This window comes from Penicillium soppii (assembly GCF_028829465.1).
Source record: "Penicillium soppii strain IBT 18220 chromosome Unknown utg000004l, whole genome shotgun sequence".
Taxonomy (NCBI): Eukaryota; Fungi; Ascomycota; class Eurotiomycetes; order Eurotiales; family Aspergillaceae; genus Penicillium; species Penicillium soppii.
This window is the reverse complement of record NW_026643234.1, coordinates 4,973,686-4,999,035: the sequence shown is the minus strand read 5'-3', so window position 1 is coordinate 4,999,035 and position 25,350 is coordinate 4,973,686. Positions and strand designations below refer to the sequence as shown.

The 25,350-nt window shown below is 50.5% G+C and overlaps 10 protein-coding genes across 10 annotated transcripts; 4 read left to right on the top strand and 6 right to left on the bottom strand.

Annotated features, from left to right (window-relative positions):
* Positions 1-269: 269 nt before the first annotated feature.
* N7529_005322 (uncharacterized protein) lies at positions 270-520 on the top strand (the record flags this gene model as incomplete). The annotated part of the gene is made up of 2 exons (XM_057240849.1): positions 270-277; positions 346-520. The coding sequence occupies 2 exons, from the start codon at positions 270-272 to the stop codon at positions 518-520; spliced, it is 183 nt and encodes a 60-aa protein (XP_057100144.1).
* Positions 521-1,992: 1,472 nt separating this feature from the next.
* Positions 1,993-2,721, bottom strand: N7529_005321 (uncharacterized protein; the record flags this gene model as incomplete). The annotated part of the gene is made up of 1 exon (XM_057240848.1): positions 1,993-2,721. The coding sequence occupies one exon, from the start codon at positions 2,719-2,721 to the stop codon at positions 1,993-1,995; it is 729 nt and encodes a 242-aa protein (XP_057100143.1).
* Positions 2,722-3,466: 745 nt separating this feature from the next.
* N7529_005320 (SDA1 family protein) lies at positions 3,467-5,932 on the bottom strand (the record flags this gene model as incomplete). Its single annotated transcript, XM_057240847.1, has 4 exons — positions 3,467-5,360; positions 5,414-5,701; positions 5,777-5,812; positions 5,886-5,932. The coding sequence occupies 4 exons, from the start codon at positions 5,930-5,932 to the stop codon at positions 3,467-3,469; spliced, it is 2,265 nt and encodes a 754-aa protein (XP_057100142.1).
* A 521-nt stretch (positions 5,933-6,453) lies between these two features.
* Positions 6,454-7,474, bottom strand: N7529_005319 (40S ribosomal protein uS7; the record flags this gene model as incomplete). The annotated part of the gene is made up of 4 exons (XM_057240846.1): positions 6,454-6,656; positions 6,712-6,826; positions 6,889-7,072; positions 7,344-7,474. 4 exons carry the CDS (start codon positions 7,472-7,474, stop codon positions 6,454-6,456), a joined length of 633 nt encoding a protein of 210 aa, XP_057100141.1.
* An 831-nt stretch (positions 7,475-8,305) lies between these two features.
* On the top strand, positions 8,306-14,180 carry N7529_005318 (putative AMP binding domain protein; the record flags this gene model as incomplete). The annotated part of the gene is made up of 3 exons (XM_057240845.1): positions 8,306-8,365; positions 8,422-8,444; positions 8,513-14,180. The coding sequence occupies 3 exons, from the start codon at positions 8,306-8,308 to the stop codon at positions 14,178-14,180; spliced, it is 5,751 nt and encodes a 1,916-aa protein (XP_057100140.1).
* A 620-nt stretch (positions 14,181-14,800) lies between these two features.
* Positions 14,801-16,872, top strand: N7529_005317 (sulfatase family protein; the record flags this gene model as incomplete). The annotated part of the gene is made up of 6 exons (XM_057240844.1): positions 14,801-14,998; positions 15,060-15,290; positions 15,349-15,967; positions 16,029-16,246; positions 16,295-16,456; positions 16,522-16,872. Coding segments are annotated over 6 exons (1,779 nt in total), but the record flags the coding sequence as incomplete, so codon positions are not given.
* A 278-nt stretch (positions 16,873-17,150) lies between these two features.
* On the bottom strand, positions 17,151-19,219 carry N7529_005316 (2-isopropylmalate synthase; the record flags this gene model as incomplete). The annotated part of the gene is made up of 4 exons (XM_057240843.1): positions 17,151-17,330; positions 17,384-18,964; positions 19,021-19,165; positions 19,212-19,219. 4 exons carry the CDS (start codon positions 19,217-19,219, stop codon positions 17,151-17,153), a joined length of 1,914 nt encoding a protein of 637 aa, XP_057100138.1.
* Positions 19,220-19,827: 608 nt separating this feature from the next.
* N7529_005315 (threonine--tRNA ligase MST1) lies at positions 19,828-21,357 on the bottom strand (the record flags this gene model as incomplete). The annotated part of the gene is made up of 1 exon (XM_057240842.1): positions 19,828-21,357. One exon carries the CDS (start codon positions 21,355-21,357, stop codon positions 19,828-19,830), a length of 1,530 nt encoding a protein of 509 aa, XP_057100137.1.
* Positions 21,358-21,575: 218 nt separating this feature from the next.
* N7529_005314 (uncharacterized protein) lies at positions 21,576-22,760 on the top strand (the record flags this gene model as incomplete). Its single annotated transcript, XM_057240841.1, has 1 exon — positions 21,576-22,760. One exon carries the CDS (start codon positions 21,576-21,578, stop codon positions 22,758-22,760), a length of 1,185 nt encoding a protein of 394 aa, XP_057100136.1.
* An 864-nt stretch (positions 22,761-23,624) lies between these two features.
* On the bottom strand, positions 23,625-24,993 carry N7529_005313 (glycoside hydrolase family 16 protein; the record flags this gene model as incomplete). Its single annotated transcript, XM_057240840.1, has 3 exons — positions 23,625-23,748; positions 23,857-24,545; positions 24,619-24,993. The coding sequence occupies 3 exons, from the start codon at positions 24,991-24,993 to the stop codon at positions 23,625-23,627; spliced, it is 1,188 nt and encodes a 395-aa protein (XP_057100135.1).
* Positions 24,994-25,350: the final 357 nt, after the last annotated feature.

The following is a 25,350-nucleotide window of genomic DNA, read 5'->3' as shown; positions in this document are numbered from 1 at the left end:
TCCAGGTTTGTGGCGCCGGGAAGGGCAACATCATCCTTGCGTGCCTCGCAATGGACCCCATGACTCGACTACCCTTGACTCAACCAAAGCATTGTACTTCCCCCTTTACTTCCCTCATTGAGACTTACGAGGATCATGATAATCGCGGCGTATGGGAAACTAACTGATCGATTGCATGCCGCTTTCGAAAAGAGCTTGACAAGTCGCTGGAATGGTGTCAGGAGGCTGATGCTTGGACTCAAGAAGACGACGGACCCGGAAGTCTCAGTATGGCCATGTACGTAGCCATTCTTCACTGAATCTCATGTCCGCTCATGCTAATGCGAAGGTTGCGATTGATTATAGTATATCACTCGAAACCGCTATCAAGATCTTGGAAAAAAGTGAAGATAACATTAGTGCAGCGGCGCGGTCCAAGTTCGTCCTTGCTCAAGTGCTCAAGGAAAAGGACGCTTCCGACAAGGCTGCGGCTGCGGCGATGATGAATCAAGTCACCTTGGATCTTAGAAAGCTGCGCTAAGATGGTTTAGTGAACATTGAAGACAATGGGCTGTAAATGCTGTCAGTGACTGTGACTGCGCATACTTGTGCCGACCCACCCGAGCCCTAATTCTGTACTACAAACCATGGATCCACTATAGCCTAAACGTCCATACTAAGCCTAATTGGACATCGGATGATGACTCTAGAAGTCCAATCTATCCGTGGTGGATGTGCAATACTTTCGCTTTCTTGCTCCTTTTCTCATCACTCTTTACAATTCTTCTAAATCTCACGAAATCTACCGATCGTTTGATGGCACATCTGCACCGAGATCTGCATATGTACGAAATTAATATGCGCTTGTTGAAGACTGATTTCCAGATATTGAGTTGGTAGAATGGATATATGTTGATGCTGACATTGGCGCTGCCCTGAAAGGTACTATCGTTGTTGTCGGCCAAGGGACCTATGACCCTCTAAGCCCTCCTAGATCTTTGAGAATCCGAGCTTACTGGGCGAGATTTATACGCTGATGGTGTTAATCTGTGGAGCTGTGGGAATATATACATTACACCTAGAAAGTCTGGCGACATTCTTCAATATCAGCTGTTTCTAGACCTTCCATGGACTGTATACCATTGCACGAGATTAAATGATCATGACTTGTATTCATTTCATAATCTGTGGAGCTGTGGGATTTATTCTCTTGGATGATATTCCGTTGGACACAGATGATTTATGATATGGGTTGATACTAGCTTTGGATCGGAGATATCTTGGTAGTAGTCATCTCTTAGTTGGAAACTATGGATTTGCAACTGAAGCGCACCAAGCCCCAATATGTGATTCAATATCTAAAACTTTTTATCGCGATCAAAGTCCTCTCAATTTTTGATCAATCATTCCTCAATGTTTTATATTCCAATTCGAAACTTGCATGAATTTTCTCTGAGGCTCAGTATGTGGTATCCCGTTTATACAATCTCACATTTTTCTCTCAGTAAAGTATATAGGTGACCACCAATGATTGCTCTTCAGCACACCAAAGCAACCTCAACTTAGTCTCTCGCCTTCCATGTCCAGGATCGACCCGCTATTCCACACCAACTAACTAGTCACTCCGTACGGAGCATATGCTGGGCAGAGAGTGAGACTGGCTACCTGGGCCCAATTTTTAAATATCACCCGATATATGCGCTAGAAGGGGTACATAGAATATAGGGACCTGATATTGCTGATAACTAAAACAGAGCATACAGTCTATCATAGCTTTACGTTTCCAAGAAAAATATCAGGTAAACAAATTGATCCAATAGCGAACAAGAATTCCAAGGTTAGATCGACTGCACTGCAGAAATAGAAAAGTATGATACAGGAAACAATAGAGCAAAATAAAAAAAACAGAACAATGGGTATAATACAAGTCTGGTGAGTAACGTCGTACCGACACCAAGCCCAACGATAAGAAGATATTGTAGCGTGCCACACAGCAATCAAGAAAACAGCAGCTCAAGCCCCAAAGATCCGGACATCCTCGGCATCAACTTCCTCACGGCGGCGGAGGAAAGCAGCTTCTTCAAAGTCATCGACGTCAATAGTAGGCTGCTGAACCTTGCTGTTGCGGACAGCAAGGATACGGCGACTCTGGCCCAGGTTCGGGGAGAGGATGGTTCGGCCGACAGAGTGGTCTTGCCACGAGGTGTTGTAAGATTCATTATCGTTCTCATCGGCAAAAATCTCGTCTACTTCCAAAGAGCGCTTTTGGCCGCCCAGTGCACCAGATAATGAGTCGGTTGACTCTTGGCTGCTCGGGGGAAGAGAGAATGCGTCACCATCATCGGTGACAAGGTAGTCGTCGTGAGAAAATGAAGATTTGCCAGTTCCAGAAAAGGGAGTAAGCTCAGAATGATGGCGAGCGCCGAAGTAAGGCTGGGCAGCGGGGGTTTGAGCCACAGGTGTGGGAAACGAGACTTTCTCTTGTGTCTTGGTCATGTTGGTTCTGTATCCTTCGGCGACAGATTTCCGGACCCGCATTCCGACCGACATAAGAGAAGATTGCACTTTAGCAGGAACGACTGGAGTAGCTGAGAAAGTTGCTGCAGCATAGTGGTGATGGTGCGAGACTGGGGGTGTATCGGACGAGACTGGTTCTGTGGCGGAGGTGAAGAAAGTGGTGATAGGGGGTTGGAAACGTCGACGCTTCGAGAGGTCAACGTTGGCTGGCATGGCGGCAGGCATTATGAGAGTGGAGATTGAAAGACAAAAATTCAGAAAGATCCGAATGCGATGGAAAGCCGATTTCTCAAGATTTGAAGTGTGGTGTGTGCTTTGAATTACCACGAGGGGTGTGACGTAGGGAATGAGAGAAAATGAGATGCAGAAAATGTGAAAAGGGCCGTTGGAAGGGCAACGCGCAACTTAATTTGGGACGCGACGTAATTTTGCCTTATTGGGATATCATGGGTCACATGATATCAAAAACGCGCCTATATTGGGCCAATCTACTTCAACTTGATTACATCGATGAATATATTTCCAAGAATGAAATGAAATGCAAAAGAGATAGATGTTACCTGAAAATGAGACATCATCCAGGAAGACCGAGAACGATAAGTAATACCTAGGTATGGCTGGTTGTTACACTCACAGAGTGGTGGGCCTCTACTTATATATTCCCTATCGATGAACCCATGGGTGCAACACAATAGACATATTTCCAAATATTCTCAGATCTATATATATCTAGGTAACCGGCTCTTACATGCGATTATAGCAAATTTGAGGAGTTCAGTCCTCTTATGTTTCACACAGAAACCCTAGGCAGAATATGTTGACGTCTAGCTCCAGGGCTGTTTATTCCAAGTTTATATCTGAATATATACACCAACGACAATTAGACCCTCTCTATCTACCTCAATATTTGGATGTAAATTTGCAACAGCACTCTTGCCTGGCTGATATTCGTAGAAAATGATGATAAATACTAGTGATTGGGCCCAACTGTAGTACCCAGGTTTCCTCTCTTTCCGCCGCGCTTGCCTCTCTCGTGATGCGCCTTGAGCGCACGAGAAACATCCTTCAAACTTCTCTTGTTCTTGGACTTCGCTTTTCCAAGTGTCATCAAGAAGTTCTTTCTGCGCGCCTTCTCCTTGTTGGTGGTACTCTTGCCCTCCTGCTCCTTGCGCTCCTTTTTCCTGGCTTCCTTGCTCTTGTGCTCTGAGCGGTCGGTTTGGCCTTCCTTGGCGTGAGCGATACGCTCCTCACGGGTGGCCTTAGCGGCAGACAGAGCAGCGAGACCCTCAATCTCATTGGCAGTCAATGGGTCGTCGGTATGACGAGAAGTCCAGGGAGCAGCAACGCGGCCCTTGTTACCAGGAAGAGTTGCCTCGGCGGCTGCCTCGGCACGAAGCTCAGCGAGCTTGGCCAGATCGGCGGGGGTGAGGATTCGGGTGGTAGCTAACTTGAGGAAGTCGATCTCTTGCTCGACCTTGGACTTTTCACCATCCTTCTTTTCTTCCTCCTCCGTTTTAGATTTCTTCGAGGGCTTGGGCTTGCCTTCGTCCTCTGAGTCGCTCAATTCAATATCGACATCATGTTCCACGTTGATCCATTCACCCTCAACGTCACTGTCATCATCATCCTCGACGTTCCACGCAGCCCAGTCAGCTTCCTCGTCATTTTCATCGTCCTCCTCGGCATCAGATGGCAGACCCTTTTCGATGTTCCTCTTACGGCGCTCTTCATCCTTGTACCTAGCCAGAAGTTCCAGACCCTCGATTTCGCCAACGGCTTGCTCACCGAAGCGTCTTTCTTTTCTATCACCGGCACGCAAACTCATAGCAGCCTCCTTGCCACGGTCACGCTTCTTGAGCATCTGAGCACCGACATCACGGTAAAGACTGAGAAGACCCTTGGAGGCCATCATAACACCCTTATCCTTACTCTTCTTGTACATGACAAGATCCTGCAACAATGTCTCATCCATGGCCAGGGGTTGTCTGACACAAATCTCACGAATGGCATTGAGACCAGCTGTAGCAACTTCACCAGCAGAGGCCTCGGAAACGAACTCGTTCGCAATTTTTTGAACGAGAGGCTCAAGAACATCAGGCGGCACCAGATCGTGGGAAGCTTGGGCCAAAGACGCCAAGAACGAAGTCACGGACGGCTGGCGCGGTGTGAGGTACTTTTGGAAGTAGGAATAGAGAGGCATGATGTGCAGCTTGTGTAGACCCACAAGACGGGACACCAATTGGAGGACCAGGAGCTTTTGCTCCAAGTTCAACTTGGACTTGCCGTTCTGGAGATGCTTGAAGAACATGTTGTCGGCAAATCCTTGGGGATCGTGCAACAAATGAAGCGCCGAGAAGTTAAGCATTACGGGTTGGTTCTGCTTCTTCTTCTCCTTGTTTCGGGCGGTCTTGATGGCCTTTTCGGCGACACGGGCCTTCTTTCGGGTCTTTTTGTTGATAGTAAGTTGGTGCTTAACCTGACCAACGCTGACGTCTTCATCACTATCCTCGTCCTCCAGCTCCTCACGCTCCTTGTCACCACCAAGGAAGAAACGAACACCGCCGACAATGACCTTCTCGTTCTGTGACAAGGCCGCCTCCTTCATGACTTCAACGGCCTTTGCCTCGGTCCAAATTTGGCGCTTCCATAGCTCTCGGGTAATCTTGATTGCCCAGAGGCCTTTAGCCGATGTGCGATCAGAGGTGACCAAGTTGAAGAGAACAGTCTGCATAGTGCGATTTAACTTGTGGTTGGTAGTCTTAGAGTTTGCAGTACGGAGTTCAGAAAGGATCTTCTGGAACAGCAAAGCCCGCAGGGTCTTGCTAGGTGTAGTGACAAGAATTGGGAAGAGAGTGTGGAGTAGTCTGGGGTAGAGATCAGCATTGGCAGGTGGATGGATAAGAGTAAGGTATCATACGTTTCCGAGCTCAGGATATCCTTCTTCTTCATGAGGACCAGGGCTCCGACCAGCTTCTCGCGCAGCTCGGGCTCCAAGACCAGGTGGTGCTGCATGAGCATGTCGATGAGCTGTTGCGGGAAATCCTTACAGATGTCCGGGTAACAGTCTGCGACATGGGAAATAAAATCAATAAGATCCCTCAAAGAGATCAAACCGGTATCGGTAGCGGATGTGGGCGCCGCCATGAAAATCTCGCGGTGAGATTCATATTGGTAGTGCTGGGCGCGGAAATCTTCAATATAAGACCTGAGCAGCGCAAGTGACAATCAGCACTGATCAAGTAAAGCCGAAGTGTAAAAATCATTTGCAGGTAAAACTCACTTGGGATCTCTCTTAATCTTGTGCTGCAAGTTGGGCCTGGAAAGCGCAAATATGGTTAGCATCTGAAGTCTCGAGCGCATCAACTCAATTCCAGACAAAGAAGACTCACAAATCAGCCTCAACCTTTTCCAAGGCTCCAAGCTTTCTTTTCACCATTTTAACGGTGAGCAAAGTAACTTGGGAAAATAGTTGATTGGGGTTGTGTTGGTAGGAGGTCCGAAACTTTTTTTCTCCGTATCGATAAGCGATGGAAAATCTCTGGGCAATCTTTACAGTGGACTCTACGGAGTACAAATTGGCTAGAACAATATCAAGTCTCAGGATATTTTGACTAACTAAATAATATCGATATTAAATTGTAGCTTATTACATTTGAATCTTTCGGATTAAATGCTTTACATTTGTTCAATTACAACTAAAATCATTGAACGAATAAAAGAGATTTTTCTTTTTAGGAGATAGGTCTTTACGACCTATGGTCTTCATGATCGCATATCAACTACAAAGAAAGCCGTCCGAATACGTTTCCCTTTTTAGATCGTGCTTCCTCGAGACTGTATCACATTATGTACAGCCTTGCAGATGCATGCGAATCCACTGAATCCCGGCTAAAATCCCGTCCACTCCAGTAAACGTAAACAGAGGACCAAACGGAGAACAAATCCAGCACAAACCCTTTACCGGTTGGACTTGGCAACACGCTCGAGCTCGTCCTTCTTCTTGATGGCGTAGGAGTTGGAAGAACCCTTGGCGGCGTTGATCAGCTCCTCAGCAAGGCACTCAGCAATGGACTTGATGTTGCGGAAGGAGGCCTCGCGGGCACCGATGGTGAGCAGGGAGATAGACTGGTTCACGCGGCGGAGGGGAGAGACATCGACAGCTGTTAAAGAAATTAGCATTTCATGATATACCGAAGTAAAAGAACTTTCACATACCCTGGCGACGGACGGTACCCTGGGAACCGATACGGGTGGAGTCCTCACGGGGACCGCAGTTGACAATGGCGTCAACGGCGACCTGGAGAGGGTTCTGGTCGGTCATGATGTGGATCTGTAGAATTCGAGATTAATGCCTGATCAATGAACCGGAAGGGTAACCGAAGTGGCACGTACGATCTCGAAGGCGTGGGCGACAATGCGGACAGCGAGGAGCTTCTTTCCGTTGTTGCGGCCGTTCATCATCAGAGAGTTGGTAAGACGCTCGATGATGGGGCACTGAGCCTTGCGGAAACGCTTGGCGGCATAGCGACCGGCAGAGTGGGAGAGGTAGACAGGGGAGCGGATCTGGATATAATCGCTGTGAGAGAGGGTCAGCACCTCTGTTAAAATTGATAGTCGTGCAATTTCCGATCCTCCTGCGCATTGTTGGTTCCCTGCTGTGTGCGAAGCAAAATCCCAATCCATTGACGTGTGGTGTTCCTTCATTGAAAATATCGAGAATATCAACAATTTCGAGATTGACCTCCGTGCAGCCAATTTCTCGCCAGTTCCTCCCATCTGATTCAATTTCTTCTCACACACACAACAGGAATTCACTCGGCGCAGAGAGGACCTGTAAATAGACTCACGTCAAGGAGATATCACGGATCTCGACATCGTCGTAGCTCCACTTGTTGAACAGCTTAATGCTGCCCTGCTCGGCCAGAACCTCCTTGGGCAGGACAGGGAAGGAGACCTCGACGTCCCCGTTGTCGGACATGTTGACTGTGCGGGAGGAGTTGGTGGGAAAGTGACCGGGTTGTCGTTTGGTGGGTTGAACGTCGATGAGGTTCCGGTATCCACGACTGGAAAATGTCCGCCGCTCGCTTACAGTTTGTGCGATCACGTGGATCGGGTCCACATTAATTTTGTGTTGATGCCTTGGTGCCTTGATTCCCTGTTGCCTTGTTGCCTTAATATCTGAAATGATCGTCACTCCAGTCTCAGTCTCTCCAGCCTTATTGATCTCTTAATCTTTTAATTATACGAACAAACCCTTTGAACTCCACAAGTAAATTGATTTTTCCTAAATCTGCTCTATGTTGTCTTAATATCTTTACTTACAGCCTCAACTCATACATGCATTATCCACTTCTACATTCACCCACCACACTAGTCCTAGCATTCTGAGCCTTGGCCATGCGATACAACTCAGAAGGTACTTCAACAGCCCCCAATGGTCAATTTACGATCGTCAATCTCAAATCAAATAGACCTTCTTCAAATGTAGAAATATTCTCCTATATATAGCAAGCGAAACTAGTCTCCTGTCTCAGCTGCGCATATCGGCTCGCTTGACCGCCCTTGAACGGGTGACGTTGCGGGTGTCTTGCGCCGAGAGAGACACGACCATTCGTTGACTGTTAGTCGACTACCCCCCGGTAAATACAACTCGCGGCTATCAGGGCTGTACTCGGCAAATCCGCCCCCTCTTCATTTTGCGCCCTTGAGACGCTCATTGCGATGAGGTGTCCTTGACTGCGTACTCTCATCCCTCCCCCGCGCTTTAGATACGCTTCCCCGAATTGAGGCTTTCCGACCCGCTGTCAAAATGGCGGAAGAGTCCCCCGAGCTCCAGGCCGCTTTGCGGACCCTAGATCGGGAATTGGAGGTATGTGCATATTCTATACGTCTGATCAATCAGTTTGCTTATATCTGTGTGAACAGGAGGGCGATATCACCGAGAAAGGGTAAGCATTCTAGACACCCCCGACCATGAGAACCCCACAGATGAAATGGTATTGCAAGGTGGATATAGTGATCCCGAGGATAGGGACCAGCAGGGGGTTAAGCAATCTAGAAAACTGACAACAACAAGATATCAAAAGCGCCGTACGGCCTTACTCTCGCAATATTTCGGCCCAAACAAACCTCTTGAGATCAATCCTCACGTCAACGCTGGCTATGATCCATCTCCAACTAGCCCTGGAGTCGCCCCGTCGGCCATTTTGAATGTTCGCCCTCCAACCGCCGAATCCTCGATCCATGGAATATCTTCTACCTACGCAGACGATTACGATGATCACCGCAGCGGAAGCCTCGGATATAGCCATGGCGCCAATTCAGACCAGAATCAATCAAGGAAGCCCTCGGGGCCCCACGAGGGAGACCGTGCGGGCATGCTCCAAGCAAGTGCTCATGACCGAATGCCTTCATCGAGCTCCTACGACTCTTTATTCCTGCCTAGGCCCCCGATTCCAGGTTCTCAGGGCCCGGATGGCTCCAGAACGGCAACTTTGATGAGCCAGAATTACGCCTTCAACCCTAACTCGCAACCAGAATATGTGTCCCAACCTGAGTATGGTCAGACTGAGTACGCCCAAGCTGAGTATCCTCCGGCCGAATACGCTCAATCCGAGTATGTGGACGACGGAACGTTGTACTACGACCCTGCGTCTGGTGGTCCCACACGGCAGTCCACAATGCTTGATTCTCAACAAGGTTACTTCTCCGACTTTGCGGGTCAGCAGCATGATGATTACAGAGATAGCTATGGGGGTGGTTTCCATCGCTACTCTCAGTCCGGCGAAGCCTTTTCGCCTACAGCGAACATGGCACCGCCATTGATCTCTGCGTCGGAATTTCAGCATGGACCGGCGATTGAGCATTTGCTCCCGCTTGAGCCTCGAGAGATTCCTTTCGCATTAAACGATCCTCACGACAAGAACATCCCAATGTCTAACTTTGACAATCTCCCCACAGTCTTGCGACACCGCGCTCGAGCTCACCCCAAGCAAGCGGCGTACTGGGTGCTGGATCCAAAGGGCAAGGAAATTGCGTCCATTACCTGGGAAAAGCTATCTACCCGCGCAGAGAAAGTTGCGCAAGTTATTCGCGATAAGAGTAACCTCTATCGTGGAGACAGGGTTGCTCTCATTTACCGCGAAGCTGAAATTATTGAGTTCGCTGTCGCGCTTCTGGGCTGCTTCATCGCAGGAGTTGTAGCTGTGCCCATCAATAGTCTAGACGACTACACAAGTCTGAACCTGCTGCTCACCTCCACCCAAGCACACCTGGCTTTGACAACAGAGAACAACTTGAAGAATTTCCAACGCGATATCACAGCACAGAAATTGAGCTGGCCCAAAGGAGTCGAGTGGTGGAAGACGAATGAATTCGGCAGTTTCCACCCAAAGAAGAAGGACGACACGCCTCCTCTGCAGGTCCCCGATCTGGCTTACATTGAATTCGCACGGGCTCCTACGGGTGATATGCGTGGTGTTGTGATGAGCCACCGGACTATCATGCATCAGATGGCATGCTTGAGCGCTATAATTTCCACAGTCCCCACAGATGCCAGTGCCAGGCAATATGCGACCAAGGGTGAAACCATTATCAGTTATCTCGACCCAAGACAAGGCATCGGTATGATTATAGCTATCCTTTTCACTGTTTACGGTGGCCATACGACGGTGTGGCACGAGGACCGCGCAGTAGAGACGCCTGGTCTTTACGCACATCTCATCACCAAGTACAAGGCGACAGTCATGGCGACCGACTACTCTGGCTTAAAAATCGCCACCTACAACTACCAGCAAGATCCGATGTCGACCAGACATTTCAAAAAGAACTCGGAGCCTAATTTCAGCAGTGTTAAAATCTGTCTTATCGATACTCTTACTCTCGACCCCGAGTTCCACGAAATTTTGGCCGACAGATGGCTCCGTCCAATGAGAAACCCACGCGCCAGAGAAATTGTGGCACCAATGCTTTGTTTGCCGGAACATGGAGGTATGGTTATCAGTATGCGTGATTGGCTTGGTGGTGAAGAGCGGATGGGATGTTCTTTGACCCATGAAATGGACCCGGCTGGGCGCGATGAGAAGAAGGAAGACGAGAGCCTCGTCAAGTCTGAGACCAACACTGGCTTTGGAAGCAGTCTTTTGGGCGGTGGATCACGAGTCTCTGCCCCCAAGCAGAGCACCAAGAATGAGCTTTGTGAGGTTCTTTTGGACAAAGAGGCGTTGAAGAGCAACGAAGTCGTCGTTTTAGCTATGGGTGAAGATGCCCGAAAGTATGCCAGCAGTATGCCACATGCTGTGCGCGTTGGCGCCTTCGGCTATCCAATTCCCGATGCAACTCTTGCCGTTGTTGACCCCGAAACCAATCTCCTCTGCACACCCAATGTTGTTGGAGAAATTTGGGTTGACTCGCCGTCTCTTTCTGGTGGCTTCTGGGCATTGCCCAAACACACAGAAGCTATCTTTCATGCCCGGCCCTACAAATTTGAGGAGGCCAACCCAACACCGATCCTCGTGGAGCCCGAGTTCCTGCGGACGGGTCTGCTTGGATGTGTGATTGAGGGCAGACTGTTCGTTCTCGGTCTCTATGAGGACCGCCTCCGTCAAAAGGTGGAATGGGTAGAGCACGGTCAAGAGATTGTCGAGCACCGATACTTCTTCGTCCAGCATTTGACTGTCAGCATTTTGAAGCAGGTGCCGAAAATCCATGATTGCACTGCGTTCGATGTATTTGTGAACGAAGAACATCTCCCAGTGATTGTTCTGGAGTCTTATTCGGCTTCAACTGCACCAACAACTTCTGGAGGCCCACCCAGACAGCTCGACTCAGTCCTGCTTGACTCGCTAGCAGACCGGTGTATGGAAGTTTTGTACCAAGAGCATCACCTCCGAGTGTACTGCGTTCTACTCACAGCTCCAAACACTCTGCCGCGTGTGACCAAGAACGGTAGACAAGAAATCGGTAACATGCTCTGTCGCAAGGATTTCGAATCTGGTATGCTGCAAGCAGTGCATGTCAAATTCGGAGTCGAACGATCAGTGATGAATCTTCCGGTCGGTGTTGATCCCGAGGGAGGCATCTGGTCCCCAGTTGCTCTGGCGTCGAGACAAGATTTGCTTGCTTATCAAGAGAAGCAATACTCTGGCGTCGACTATCGCGATGTGGTTATGGATGACCGAACCTCCACTCCATTGAACAACTTCAACACTATTGTCGATCTCCTTCACTGGCGAGTTTCCCGCCAGGCCGAAGAACTCGCTTATTGCTCTATCGATGGCCGTGGAAAGGAAGGAAAAGGCATCACTTGGAAAAAATTCGACCTGAAGGTTTCAGCCGTGGCAACCTACCTTAAAAACAAGGTGAAGGTGCGACCAGGCGATCATCTCGTGCTGATGTACACCCACTCGGAGGACTACATTTACGCCGTTCATGCTTGTTTCTGCTTGGGCGCTATTGCTATACCAATGGCCCCTATCGATCAAAACCGTCTGTCAGAGGATGCACCTGCATTCCTACACATCATCAGTGATTTCGGTGTCAAGGCCATCATCGTCAACACAGATGTTGACCATGTGATGAGACAGAAGCTGGTCTCTCAGCACATCAAGCAGTCCGCACAGGTCCTCCGAATTGGTGTCCCTGCCATCTACAATACCACCAAGCCGTCGAAGCAGTCCCACGGCTGCCGCGAGCTTGGCTACACAGTGAAGGATGCTTGGCTCCAGGCCGGAAAGCCCGCCCTGATCTGGACTTACTGGACACCGGATCAGCGAAGAATCTCCGTCAACATCTCCCACGAAACGATCATGGGCATGTGCAAGGTTCAGAAGGAGACCTGTCAAATGACAAGCTCAAGGCCAGTGCTTGGAAGTGTGCGCAGTACCCTGGGTCTCGGATTCCTCCACACCTGCTTGATGGGTATATTTGTTGGCGCCCCTACATATCTCGTCTCGCCTGTTGACTTTGCCACGAACCCCATGACTCTCTTCGTAACTCTGGCTCGATACAAGATCAAGGATACCTACGCCACCAGTCAGATGTTGGATTATGCCATGAGTGCCATGGCTGGAAAGGGTTTCCAGCTGCAAGAATTAAAGAATCTGATGATCTCTTCTGAGAGTCGTCCCAGAGTGGATATCTATGGGAAGGTCCGCTTGCATTTCGCCAATGCTAGTTTAGACCGTACGGCAATCAACGTCGTTTATTCACACGTTCTCAACCCCATGGTCACCACACGATCATACATGTGCATTGAGCCGATCGAGCTCTGGCTGGACCTGCGAAGCCTCCGCCAAGGCCTGATTTACCCTGTTGATCCCGACGCCGACCCAACCGCACTTTTGCTACAGGATTCTGGTATGGTACCGGTTAACACGCAGATCGCGATTGTGAATCCAGAAACCTGTACCCTCGCTCATGTTGGGGAGTACGGTGAGATCTGGATTCAGTCCGATGCTTGTGCCCAAGGATTTTACAAATCCAAGCAAGAGTTCGACTCCGAGCGGTTGAATGGCCGCGTTACGGATGGCGATCCGAGCGTGCCTTACGTTCGTACTGGTGACCTAGGTTTCCTTCACACTGTTACTCGGCCGATTGGGCCTGGTGGTCAGCCGGTGGAGATGCAAGTGCTATTTCTTCTCGGTAGCATTGGTGAGACTTTCGAGGTCAATGGTCTTAACCACTTCCCTATGGACATTGAGAACTCTGTGGAAAGGTGTCATCGCAACATTGTGAATGGAGGATGTGCTATTTTCCAAGCTGGTGGCTTAGTTGTAGTTGTTGTCGAGGTCACTCGAAAGGCCTACTTAGCCTCTCTTGTTCCCGTCATCGTCGATGCCATCCTCATGGAGCATCAAGTCATCGCTGACATTGTCGCCTTTGTTTCTCATGGCGATTTCCCTCGCTCTCGCCTGGGTGAGAAGCAACGCGGAAAGGTTCTCGCCTCCTGGGTGACTCGGAAGCTACGCACCATTGCTCAGTTCAGCATTCGCGATCTGGAAGGTTCGGATAATCCATTTGGAGAAATGCCTCATCATCGTTTGAGCAGGGTTTCCAAGCCTGGAAGCACCATGGGCACTAGCATCCGACAGTCTACCATGAACCCAGACATGGAGCCGGTCCCACACTCCCCAGCCGGCGTGACGCTGGAGGAAACGGTTCATCCATCAGCGACCTACCCTGCCGAGGGTTCTGGATCTACGCGGCATGACCTTGAGAACACCAACGACAATAGCGTGAAATCAACTCCCGTCCCCGAGCCCACCCCTGGTGTGCCTCATATCAAGGAGCCGCAGTCCGCGACCATCGTCACCGAGTTCGACGATCACCACTACGACACCCTGGATCACCCCGAGGGAGTAGACGCCAGCCGTAACTTCCGCTTTAGCTTCGAGACGCCTCTCGAGACTCCTCCTTCACAGGGATCTACCGGCGGTGAACATCCCACAGCAGGACATGGCTCACTTTCTAGTCAACAGCAATGGGAATACAACGGTGGCGGGCCAATTGGCACGGCTCAAGCCGAACCCGGCCGTCCGCGTACGCAGGACAGTGGAGTGATTGACGACTGGCCCCAAGAAGCTCTGATGTACCAGTCAGCGCTCGGTGGAGAGGATGGTCATGGTCATGATCATCACCCACCGGGTGGGCGAAATCCATATTATGGAACTGGGTACGGGGCTTAATCTGTACAGACGTCATTGTCATTAGATCAAAGGCGCCTTGAGCGTGCGATATCACTTTTGCTTTTCTGTTTCTCTAGCTTTCCCGGCTACTTGAATGCCTTTGTTGTACATACCCATATCTTTATCCGGCTGCATGTAGATAGGGTGAATTAATACATACATATATGTAGTATTGATTGATGGCTATAATATTCCCTTCACAGTACTACAATATAAATCACAACAGCCAATACGAGTAACCAGTACACTCATAAATGATCGTCAAAAGACGTGATAATGACCCAAAGTCAACTCATCAACGAGCAAATCTCGCAATCAATTCTTGGCTTTTCACAGGCAAATCAACACGACAATTATCAATTTATATTCCGTACACTGCGCAAGTGTAAACTTAGCCTGCTCAGCCATAGTATAGCTCCCTGATCAACTTCCCTCTCCCGTCTATTGCCCCCATAGTCCCCATCCTCTGCCCTTTACTCTTCCCGATAGCCGACGATCACCATGCACTGAAAGAGTGCATTACTCACTGGCTGTGTGATCAGAGATGATTTTCGTTGAGCAATTCTGTAGAGAAATGATACCATTCAATATCGTATCTATATGACGCAGGTTTGATAGAAGGGGTTGATATATCGGGGTATATAGCTTCCCTGGCCTCCGTACAGTTTAGAAGGAGCAAGCTCGGCAAAACCATGAATCTCCTAACCTTCTTGTTACTAGCGACGGTCGCTGTTGCCAAGCAGCCTAACATCTTGTTCATTTTGACAGACGATCAAGGAAAATATGTCGGTGGCTTAGAGCATATGCCCAAGTTGCAGGTCAGCATGCCCGATTTATACTCGATCCAGTCCTCATCCGAGAATCTAACACGCATCAAAGAAAACACTCGTTCAACAAGGAACAAGTTACTCTAAGCACTTCTGCTCAATTGCACTATGCTGTCCCTCGCGAGCAAACCTCTGGACCGGCCGCATGCCCCATAACACGAACGTCACAGACGTCGGCCTTCCCTACGGCGGCTACCCTAAAGTAGTTTCAGCAGGCTGGAACGACAATTACCTCCCTCTCTGGATGCAAGATGCAGGCTACAACACCTACTACGTCGGCAAAGTAAGCCAGCCATCAATAAAAAACAATGAATAAGAAAAGCAGCCCCTAACCCAACTAGATGTGGAACGCCCACACAGAAGAGAACTACAACGACCCGTACGTGCGTGGATTCAACGGCTCAGACTTTCTCCTAGACCCTTACACCTACCGGTACTGGTATGCGCGGATGACGCGCAACGGCGCGCCGCCCGTAAAGTACGACGGGAACTACTCGACGGACGTGATTGCGGAAAAAGCATCCGGGTTCATCGACGACGCGGTCAAACAAGACAGGCCGTGGATGTTGACTGTAGCGCCGAACGCGCCGCACTCGAACGGGTCGCATGACTCGGCGCGGAACGCGAACTGGTTCGGGGAGCCGGAGTTTGCACCGAGGCATGCGGATCTGTTTAAAGATGTCAAGGCGCCGCGGGACGAAAGTTTCAACTCGTTGATTGAGAATGCCGTCAGTTGGGTGGAGAATGTGCCAGAGTTGAACCAGACGCATATCGATTATATTGATGAGTTCCAGCGGTGTCGGCTGCGGGCGTTGCAGGCTGTTGATGAGATGATTGGGGAGCTTGTGGAGAAGTTGGAGAGGCTGGGGGAGCTGGATAATACTTATATTTTCTTTTCAACGGATAATGGGTATCATCTGGGGCAGCATCGGATGCAGCCTGGGAAAAATTGCGGTTATGGTGAGTTTATTTGTGGCTTGGGGGTGGATCGTGCCAGATGGATTGCGCTAACAAGCCATAGAAACTGATATAAATGTCCCACTTATCGTTCGAGGACCTGGTATTGGTAAAAATGTGACTTTGGACGCAATTACCAGTCACACTGATCTGGCACCGACCTTCCTTTCCATAGCTGGAGCCACCAGGCAAGGTCTGGATGGTAAGAAGATTCCGACGACCATCGCAGCCAGCACTGCCCACAACAGAAACGAGCATGTTGCCATTGAGTACTGGGGACTGGTAAGTGAACCAACATGTACCCTCACACAGACCTAACGTAGTATCCAGGCCGTGCCGGAAGGAATCTACGGCTACGCCAGTGACAAGCTGGACCAAGCGCACAACAGCTACCAGCGCAACACATACAAGGGAATAAGACTAGTGTCTGACGACTACAGTCTGTACTACGCAGTATGGTGCACGAATGAGAAAGAATTTTACGATCTCAAGGTATGCGAGCCGCTAGTCACCACTGGTGCAAGCAAAGAAAGCAAACCCTAACAAACCCAACCCAGGGCGATCCGCACCAAACCAAGAATCTCGGCGCTCAACCAGCCAAGCAAAGCTACAAGATCGCAAATCGCGAACTCCCGCAGATCATCTCTCGGCTCAATGCCCTAGTGCTGGTTCTGAAGTCCTGTGAAGGCGACGCGTGTCGAGAGCCATGGCTACAACTCCACCCAGCGGGCAAAGTGAATAGTCTTGCTGAAGCGCTGGACTCGGGCTTCGATACGTTCTATGCGAATCAGCCGACGGTTTCCTTCTCGTCTTGTGAGAATGGGTATATCATCCCTGCGGAGGGGCCGCAGGGGTTCAATGCTTATGGGGCGCAGAGTCGGAGGGGGTGGTTGGATGGGATTTGGTAATTTGCTTAAGCTGGTGATGGCCTGATGAGTTGGCGAGTGTAGATATACATGCAAAAAGTTTTGATATACGGCTGGAATGATTATGACTATTAAATGATTTGGTTTTGGTATGGCTAGCATCGGAGATGTATATATTCAAATTTCCACACCAATTCCGGTTTATGGTGAGTTTTGATCCATGAAGTGGAATAAGACAAATTGATTGAATTGAATAGATCATGGTATATGCAAAATTGCTATCACTTTTGAATGCTTCTTGTTGTTTTCTGTTTTTACATTTACTGGCTTTCGGCTTGTTTCGTCAGCTGCTCGATATTGACTTGAGGGGCCAGGCCACCATTGGAAGGGACAGGCTCAGCACCAGTCAGGTGCTCGAGGGCCTGCAGGTCCTCATTGGTGAGGGTGTTGGAGCGAATAGGGCGGAAAGGAGCAGGAGAGCCAGATTGGGAAGCGAGGAACTAGAATTGAGTTAGTGGTATCACAATGTTATGGATCAACAAGTAGTGCTTACCGAGCTGGCGGCGCTGAGAAGCGCAATCAGAGAGGCCTGGACCACATCCTGGTGAATACCGACACCCCACACTTGCTGTTCACTGCCGGCTGCTGTGCACTGGATGTATGTGACGGCCTTGACGTCACGGCCGAGACCTATGGAGTGCTCCTTGTAGTCGCGGACATCGAGGTCGATGCCGAGACTAGACAGAGCAGTGGCCAGAGAGGAGATAGCACCCGGGCCAACACCAGTGATAGCATGCTGAACATTATCGATTTCAATAATACCAGTGAAGCGACGCTTGAGGTTCTTGGTGTTGAGGGCCTTGCCAGGCTCGGGGGGAGCAGGGGACTGCGAGCGGTCGGTAGTAATGCTGTAATCGACCAAGTTGAAGCGAGGGTTTGACTTGAGGTGGTAAGCTTCTTCGAAGAGAGTGACGATCTCAGTAGGCTTCAGTTCACGGTTAACAGCCTCGGTCTTCACTTGAACAAGCTTGCTGAATTCGACCTGCAGAGCACGGGGGAGATCCAGCTCCAAGCTGCGCAGGATGATCCAGGCGGCACCACCCTTTCCACTCTGGGAGTTGACACGGATGACGGCCTCGTAGGTACGGCCAATATCTTGCGGGTCGAGGGGCAGGTAGGGAACTTCCCATTCGGGGTCTTGTCCGGCGGCGACGGCGTCCTCGCGGAGCTTGAAGCCCTTCTTGATTGCGTCCTGGTGGCTACCTGAGAACGCACAGACAACGAGCTGTCCGCCGTAGGGCCAGCGCTCGTTCACGGGGATCTTGTTGCTCTCCTCTACTACCTTGATGATGGAGTTGATATCTGAGAAGTCGACCTTGGGTGAGACACCTTGTGTGTATAGGTTCAGAGCCAGGGTGACTAGATCGACGTTTCCGGTGCGCTCGCCGTTACCGAACAGGGTACCCTCTACACGATCGGCACCAGCCATCTGAGCCAGCTCGGCGGCGGCGACGGCGCAGCCACGGTCGTTGTGGGGGTGGACTGATACGACGAACTTCTCGCGCTCGGTCATGTTTGTGCAGAAGTACTCAACCTGATCAGCGAAGACGTTGGGGGTAGACATCTCTACTGTGGCGGGCAAGTTGAAGATAATGGGTCTCTCAGCAGTAGGCTCCCAAGCCTCCTTAACAGCCTGGCAGACCTCGACGGCGAATTCGGGCTCGGTATCGGAGAATGTCTCGGGGGAGAACTCAAATTGCCAGTCGGTACCAGCCTGGGAGGGGTCATCCTTGGTGATAGAGCGAGCGTACTTGGTGCACTTGACGGCCAATTCGAGACTCTTTTGGCGATCCATGTTGAAGACGATGCGACGGAAACAAGGGCTGGTTGCGAGGTAGATGTGGAGGATGGCCTTCTTGGCGCCCTTCAGGGAGTCAACTGTTCGGCGAATGAGGTCCTCACGACAAGGAGCCAGGACCTGCAGGGCAACATCGTCGGGAGTGAGACCAGGTTCTTCGACCAGGCGGCGGGTGAAGTCGAAATCCGTTTGGGATGCAGATGGGAAGGATACTTCGATTTCCTTATATCCGATGTCCACGAGCATCTTGAAGAACTTATACTTTGCCTCACCATCCTAAAGCACTTTCAATTAGTTTGAGGAACATGAGTCATCCGTATAATAATTCGTACCATTGGATCGGGCAGGGACTGGTTGCCATCGCGCAGATCAGTGGCCATCCAACGCGGAGGCTTATCGATAATCTTGTTAGGCCATTGACGGTTAGGCAGGTTCAGCGGCTTGTACGGCTTGTACTTCGTTGAGGGATCCTTGAGCCTTCAAACAATTAGTCGAGTTCGAATACATATAGCTGTCAACATACATCGGCATGGCGGGTGTTGGCGGGGTACCGCGGGGCGAAGTTGATAAAGTTGATAAGAGATCAAAAGATATACAGCAGACTCGATGTCTAATTGAAACTTGTGATATCCAGAAAGCTGGACAACTGAGTGTTCTTATAGAAGTGAAAAAGAGAGAAAATTACAAAAAAGACCAATGAAGAATGCTGTGACTCAAATCACTCCCGATCGTCAATGACGCCGAGTTTTCGGCGCCGACATAGGAGTCACGTGACATGAAGATTCGCAGCTGTGGCATCAATTGATCTGCAATTGATGGGCAATTGAGTCAAGAATTCTTGGAATATGTTATTAGCTTCTTCTGATTTCATCACTACTCACTCTATGACCAGAAACGGCCCTGTTGACTCGATATTTATACTCACTGGCTCCATAGAGTGTCCCCGAACTCGGAGTCATTTCTGCCTGAGGCGTCAATACCCGAGGATAGCCGCGTAGTGTATGTTGCTGAAGGGCGTGGCCAGATAGATCAAATCTTGATGCGCAGTCAGCGCAGTCAAAATCTTCAATAATGAATAAATTTAGCATACAGTCAAAAGAGATGGGAATATATGTAGCACAAGCGCTAAAATAGTACAATCAAACAAAATTCTTTTCGAGTTCCACCAATAGCGGATGGACATCGTCCACACAAAGTTTGACAGCGCGAGGGTTCTGCAGGGCATCATCGCCAAGTTTGGCTTTGATCAGCGCCTGCAATTGTGCCCCTTCCTTGTCTGTCTTGCTGTGCATCTGTCCAGTGACATCAACAGTGACACCACCCTCTGCGACATCACGCGGTCCGAGGATGAAAATGAGGTTGTACTTCATCTGTTTGGCGCGCTGAATCTTTTTGCCGAGGGTCTGTGGGCTAGTGTCAACGTCAACCAAAAAGGTAGAGTCGACAGATGACAGCGGACGGGGCGACTGGGCGGGGCCGTCGTTGAGCAAGGCGCGGAATCCAGAGAACTTGGCGGCCGCTTCCTGAGCCCGTTGAACAACAGCGGCATCTTGGTTGACGGTCAGAATGATGGCCTGGCGGGGAGAAAGCCAGAAGGGCCAATGACCGCCATGCTCTTCAATCAGCAGTGCCAAAAAGCGCTCCAGGGAACCAAAGATGGCCCGATGAATTAAAACAGGAGTCGCCACTCCCGGTGTGGCCGGGTTGTAGTCTGGCTCACCCTCTGCAACCTGATATTCTAGCTCAAACCGCTGGGGGAGATTCATATCCAGCTGAATTGTAGACAGCTGGTGGAATTTTCCCGCCTTGTCCTGGAGCTGGATATCAATCTTAGGGCCATAGAAGGCACCATCGCCCTCGTTGAGCGCCCATTCCCGACCCGTGCTATTGAGCGCTTCGCGAAGTTGCCCCTCGGCATTATCCCACATCTCCAATGTGCCAATATAATCCGTCTCTGGTCGAGTAGACAGAACCAAGCGATACGGACCAAGCCCGAAGGTCTTCATCGCCATATCCACGAACCCTAGCGCGGATGCGATCTCTGCCTTGATCTGCTGCGGCCGACAGAAAATATGACCGTCGTCTTGATGAAAGCGACGCACACGCGTCAGGCCAGTTAGCGAGCCAGAGACTTCGTTCCGGTGCAGCGGGCTGAAGTCTGCATAACGCACTGGCATGTCGCGGTAGGAGTGGTTTTGAGACTTGAAGAGTAGGCAGTGACCTGGACAATTCATTGGCTTTAGACCGTAGGATTCATCCTCGCCAAGCTCGCCATCTGCATCACCACTGGCTCCGCGACCGGTCACCTCGTACATATCATCTTTGTAGTTTTGCCAGTGTCCCGAGATCTCCCAGAGGGATTTTTTGTAGATGGTCGGGGTGAGGACTTCGCGGAAGCCATATTGCAGGTACTGGGTGCGAAGGAAAGATATCAACTTGTTGACGACGTGTGTGCCATTTGGGAGGAATAGAGGTGACCCAGGGCTGTAGACGGAGGATGTGAAGAGCTCTTGGGCGGTTCCGAGAGCTCGGTGGTCGGTGGGAGGGAGAGGATCGCGATTTTCAGAGCATGAGCAATGGCGAAGTGATGTATTTGACAATCGCGACCTTGTGAAATGCCACGGCAAAGCTCGATTGGCAGTCAGCAAGCGCGGTCGTAGTAGGCGCATGGTTGTGTTGCTGAAGATTCTCGGGGCTTGCGGGCGTTTTCTCCGATGTTTCTTTTCTTGGCCTTGTCACAACTCACCGCAACAGCCTGAATGTAAATGTTTTCTTTGCGCAAAAACTTTGTGATATGGTCAAAGGATTCTTTTTAAAAGAATTGTGAAAATACTTCAGTCGCTTCTACGATATTCTCAACTCAACCCTGGGTTGACATGTTCGCGCCATGTCTACGGAACATACTATAGATCGTCGGGCCATCGACGAGTCGTGGGTGATGGCCACGACGCCTTCTCTGGAAAAGAAAGACACAACCTCTAAGACTCCAAGGACTTCAAAGTCACCAAAGTCTCCCAAGAACACCAAGGGCACGAAGACAGCCGACCCTCTGACCTCCTCATGGGTATCGGGCCCGGAGCTTATCATGCCCTCGATCTGCGAAGCGCGCAACATCGATGAATCATGGGTGGAATATGTGCGCACACCAACACAACCAGGGTCTGAAGGCACGAAAAAACGGCGCAAAGTCTCTTCGCCCGGTAAGGCTCGCGAACAGAACCCGCCCAAGGGCAATGCAGACGCTGGCTCGTCTGCGCCAGCGCCCAAGCAACCATCCGAAGCTATCTTAGGCATCAACACGACTCTCGCCCGCGCCGCAATTAACACGGTCCTGATCGCCCTCATCCTGCACCTGCTCATCCTCCCAGAGCTCGTCCACCAAGCCAAAGACCTCTGCCGAATCCCCAGCATTGAAACCCTCTACGCCAGCAGCTGCACAACCCCCCACCCACACCATCAACAACAACAACAACAATCAACCCCCCTGACAACCACCCAAACAAACCTCCAATCAATCCTCAACACAACCCTCACAACCCTAACGCCCCTCAACCAAACCCTCAAAGAAACCGAAACCCATCTCTCAACCCTCTCAACGCACCTAAAAACAACCCTCCCAACCGCGCACCACGCCCTAGACCTCGAATTCACTGGCATATCCCAATCCCTCCAGACCGCCATCCGAGAATACGACTCCCTCCTCCCAGACCTGCGCTCCGCCCTCGAAAGCCTCCTCTCAACAGCAACCCCACAAGCAGGCCTCCAAGCACGGCGCCGAGCAGAGTACTTGGCGCGTCTACGCGCGCAGATTGGCGCAAAGGCCGAGTCCCTGACTGCGCGCTTTAGCACGCTAGACGACCATCTCGAGGCTGTGGGGATTGTGGCGCGGGAGCATGCGCGCGATGCGGCGCGGCTGGGCGCGTCGCCGTTTGCGTTTTTTCGTCGGTCGGTTGGGGATGAGCAGCAGGGTCGCGACAATGATGAGACTTTTAGGCTGCTCCGCGCTGCCGGCCATCATCGCGCTGTTGCGGACTCGGTGTTGTGGCTGGCGCGCCAGTTGGGGTCCACTTGATCCACCGGGGCTGGGGATGGGGCTGGGTGAGTAGGGGGCTGGGAGTTTGTTATTGGATTTGGTTTAACGGCGTACAGATTGCGTATTGTTTTGCTTGGGGTTTCAAGGTCTCATGTTTAACGATTTACGAATTGCATTTGTGTTTTCGCACTACTGGTTATGCCAATGTTCATAGTTCAATATATGCGAACTACGGCAGTCGCATGACATGTCTTTTTAGCTCTTTTGGGTTGAAAATATATAATTCAATAAACGTAGTAATTTGCTTCACAATATGTTCCCATTGATAGCTGTTTCTAGACTTTATAAACGTAAAGATTAGAAGGAAAGTAAATCCTCGACACACATTTCGCCTGTTCCTATTGATCTCGGGATCTTTGTCCGGTGGGTGTCACATTACACGGCGTGCATACCTTGCAGTAGTAACACAAGCCAAATATGAAGGTAAACAAAGACAAGTACATATGATCTATGCCGGCTCAATGCAAATATCCATGTCGGATAGGCTCTCAATACAGATGGGGCAATTGAGTTCAATAGTGGAAAGCTAGACGACCCAAGCGCAGGCCAAACAAGCGGTCAATGGATCTAGATCTGCATTGTACGAGAAGAAAAGAAAATGAACTATTGATAGTGGCTGAATTGAATTATTCGACTTTGCTCACCGGCAAAGGATGATACTTGTAGATACACTTGACCACTCCGCTAAACCCGACGATGTACATCTAGCCGGTCCAAACAGACCGGCACGAGCATGAAGAAAAAATGATACAGAAAGAAAGAAAACGCGCACGTCAAAGCATTACCATACCCGGTCCAGCCCAGTTTAATGATGCGTAAAAAAACCAAAAGCGCCAAGGACATTCACAGCTGGAGCATGGCGGTGATCAGGCCCATGAGGGAGATCGGTCCGAGGTAGTTGGAAGCAAGGGAGGAGGCCGCATTGAAAGCGGGGCTGGAGCTAGCACTGGCACTGGCGCTGCTGGCGCTGGAGCCAGAACCAACGGTGCTAGAGCCGGAACTGGAGCCAGAGCCAGAGCCAGAGCTGGAGGAACCAGAGCCAGTCTGAGAGCCAGTCTGGGAGCTGGAGCCGGACCCAGAGGAACCGGCAGCACCAGAGCTGCTGGGGGAGACGCCAGAGCTGGAGCCAGCAGTGGAGGAGGCTTCGGTGGACTTGGCGGTGGAGGAGCCCTGGGTGGTGGTGGCCAGGGTAGTAGCAGCGGAGGTGGCCAGAGTGGTAGCAGCGGAGGTGGAGGCCTCAGTAGAGGCAGCAGTGGAGGCCGAGGTGGAAGCCTGGGTGGAGGTAGAGGCGGGCTCGGAGGAGGTGGTAGAGCGGGCAGTCACACCGGCACCGTTAACCTGGATGCTGTCGGCGTTGCCAGAGTTGCCGTTGTAAGAGTAGGACTGGGCGGGGTTGTCGTTCTTGATGGTCACGCTCTTGATGTACATGGAGAAAGGAGCCTTGGAGTAGTCGGTCAAACCACCAGCCCAGTCAATGGTACCCTGGCCGTTGCCAGAGTCACCACCAGCCCAGATACCAATGCGGATATCCATGGGGGTCTGGGGGAAGCGAGCACCGCCCTGAGCATCGGCGTAGTTGAGAGTGCGGACGACGTTGCCATCAACGGACCAGATCATTTGGTCCTTGGTCCACTTAACGGTGTAAGTGTGGAAAACATCGTGAGGGGTAGCGACATTGGGCCAAGTGTCACGGTCATAGGTAGAGGTATCACCCTTTCCAAAGTAATTGGTCTCAATCTGGGCGTTGTTTCCGCCAAGAGCCTCCTGTGAGAAAGTTAGCACGGCATTCTTCCTTTTATCTCTTCTCTATAGATCCGAAGAATGTTTGATGACTTACCCAATCAACTTCGTCCAAAGTATCAGATTCCAGAACAATAGAGCTGACCACACCGGTACCAGGAGCAGACTTCATCTCGACGGAAATTTCTCCATACCAGATGTAGAAGTTGCTACGGATGGTGGGAGCATCACCCTTCTTGGCGAGAGTGAATTCGGCGCCATTAGCGCCAGTGTTAACGGTACCAGCGGTAGTTTTCCACTGCTCGAGGGCACTGGCCTGAGTGAAGTCGAAGTGCAAAGTTGATTCGGTGGAGCCCTTATCAGCAGGGCAGTTGGACTGCTTGAGGGGGTTGCAGTCCGAGTAAGTCTGAGCAGAGACGAGAGGAGCAGCCACGGCGAGAGCCGCGGTAGCGAACTTCATAAAAGACGGCATTGTATACTGCAGTCAGAAGAGATATGATATGTTTTGAAGGAAGAAAAGAAGAAGTTGCAATACAAGAAGAGATAGGTGGGCGAGCGCAATGTATTAAATAATGATTTGGGAAAGTGGAAACGAGTGGACCGATCTGTGGAAAAGGAAGGACCGACGTGGGAATATCAACTCGCTTTTTATCTTTTTTTTTTATCTTCTACATATGCAACCAAGTATCACGTACACTGCCACGCTAGATCAGGAGACGGGCTGCACGGCTAAAAAAAGGAGGAGGCGGGTTTGACCGATCCCCTTAGTGCCTCCAATATTGTATTATTGTAGAGGCTGAACACCTGTGATTGGACTCGTGTGGCAAAG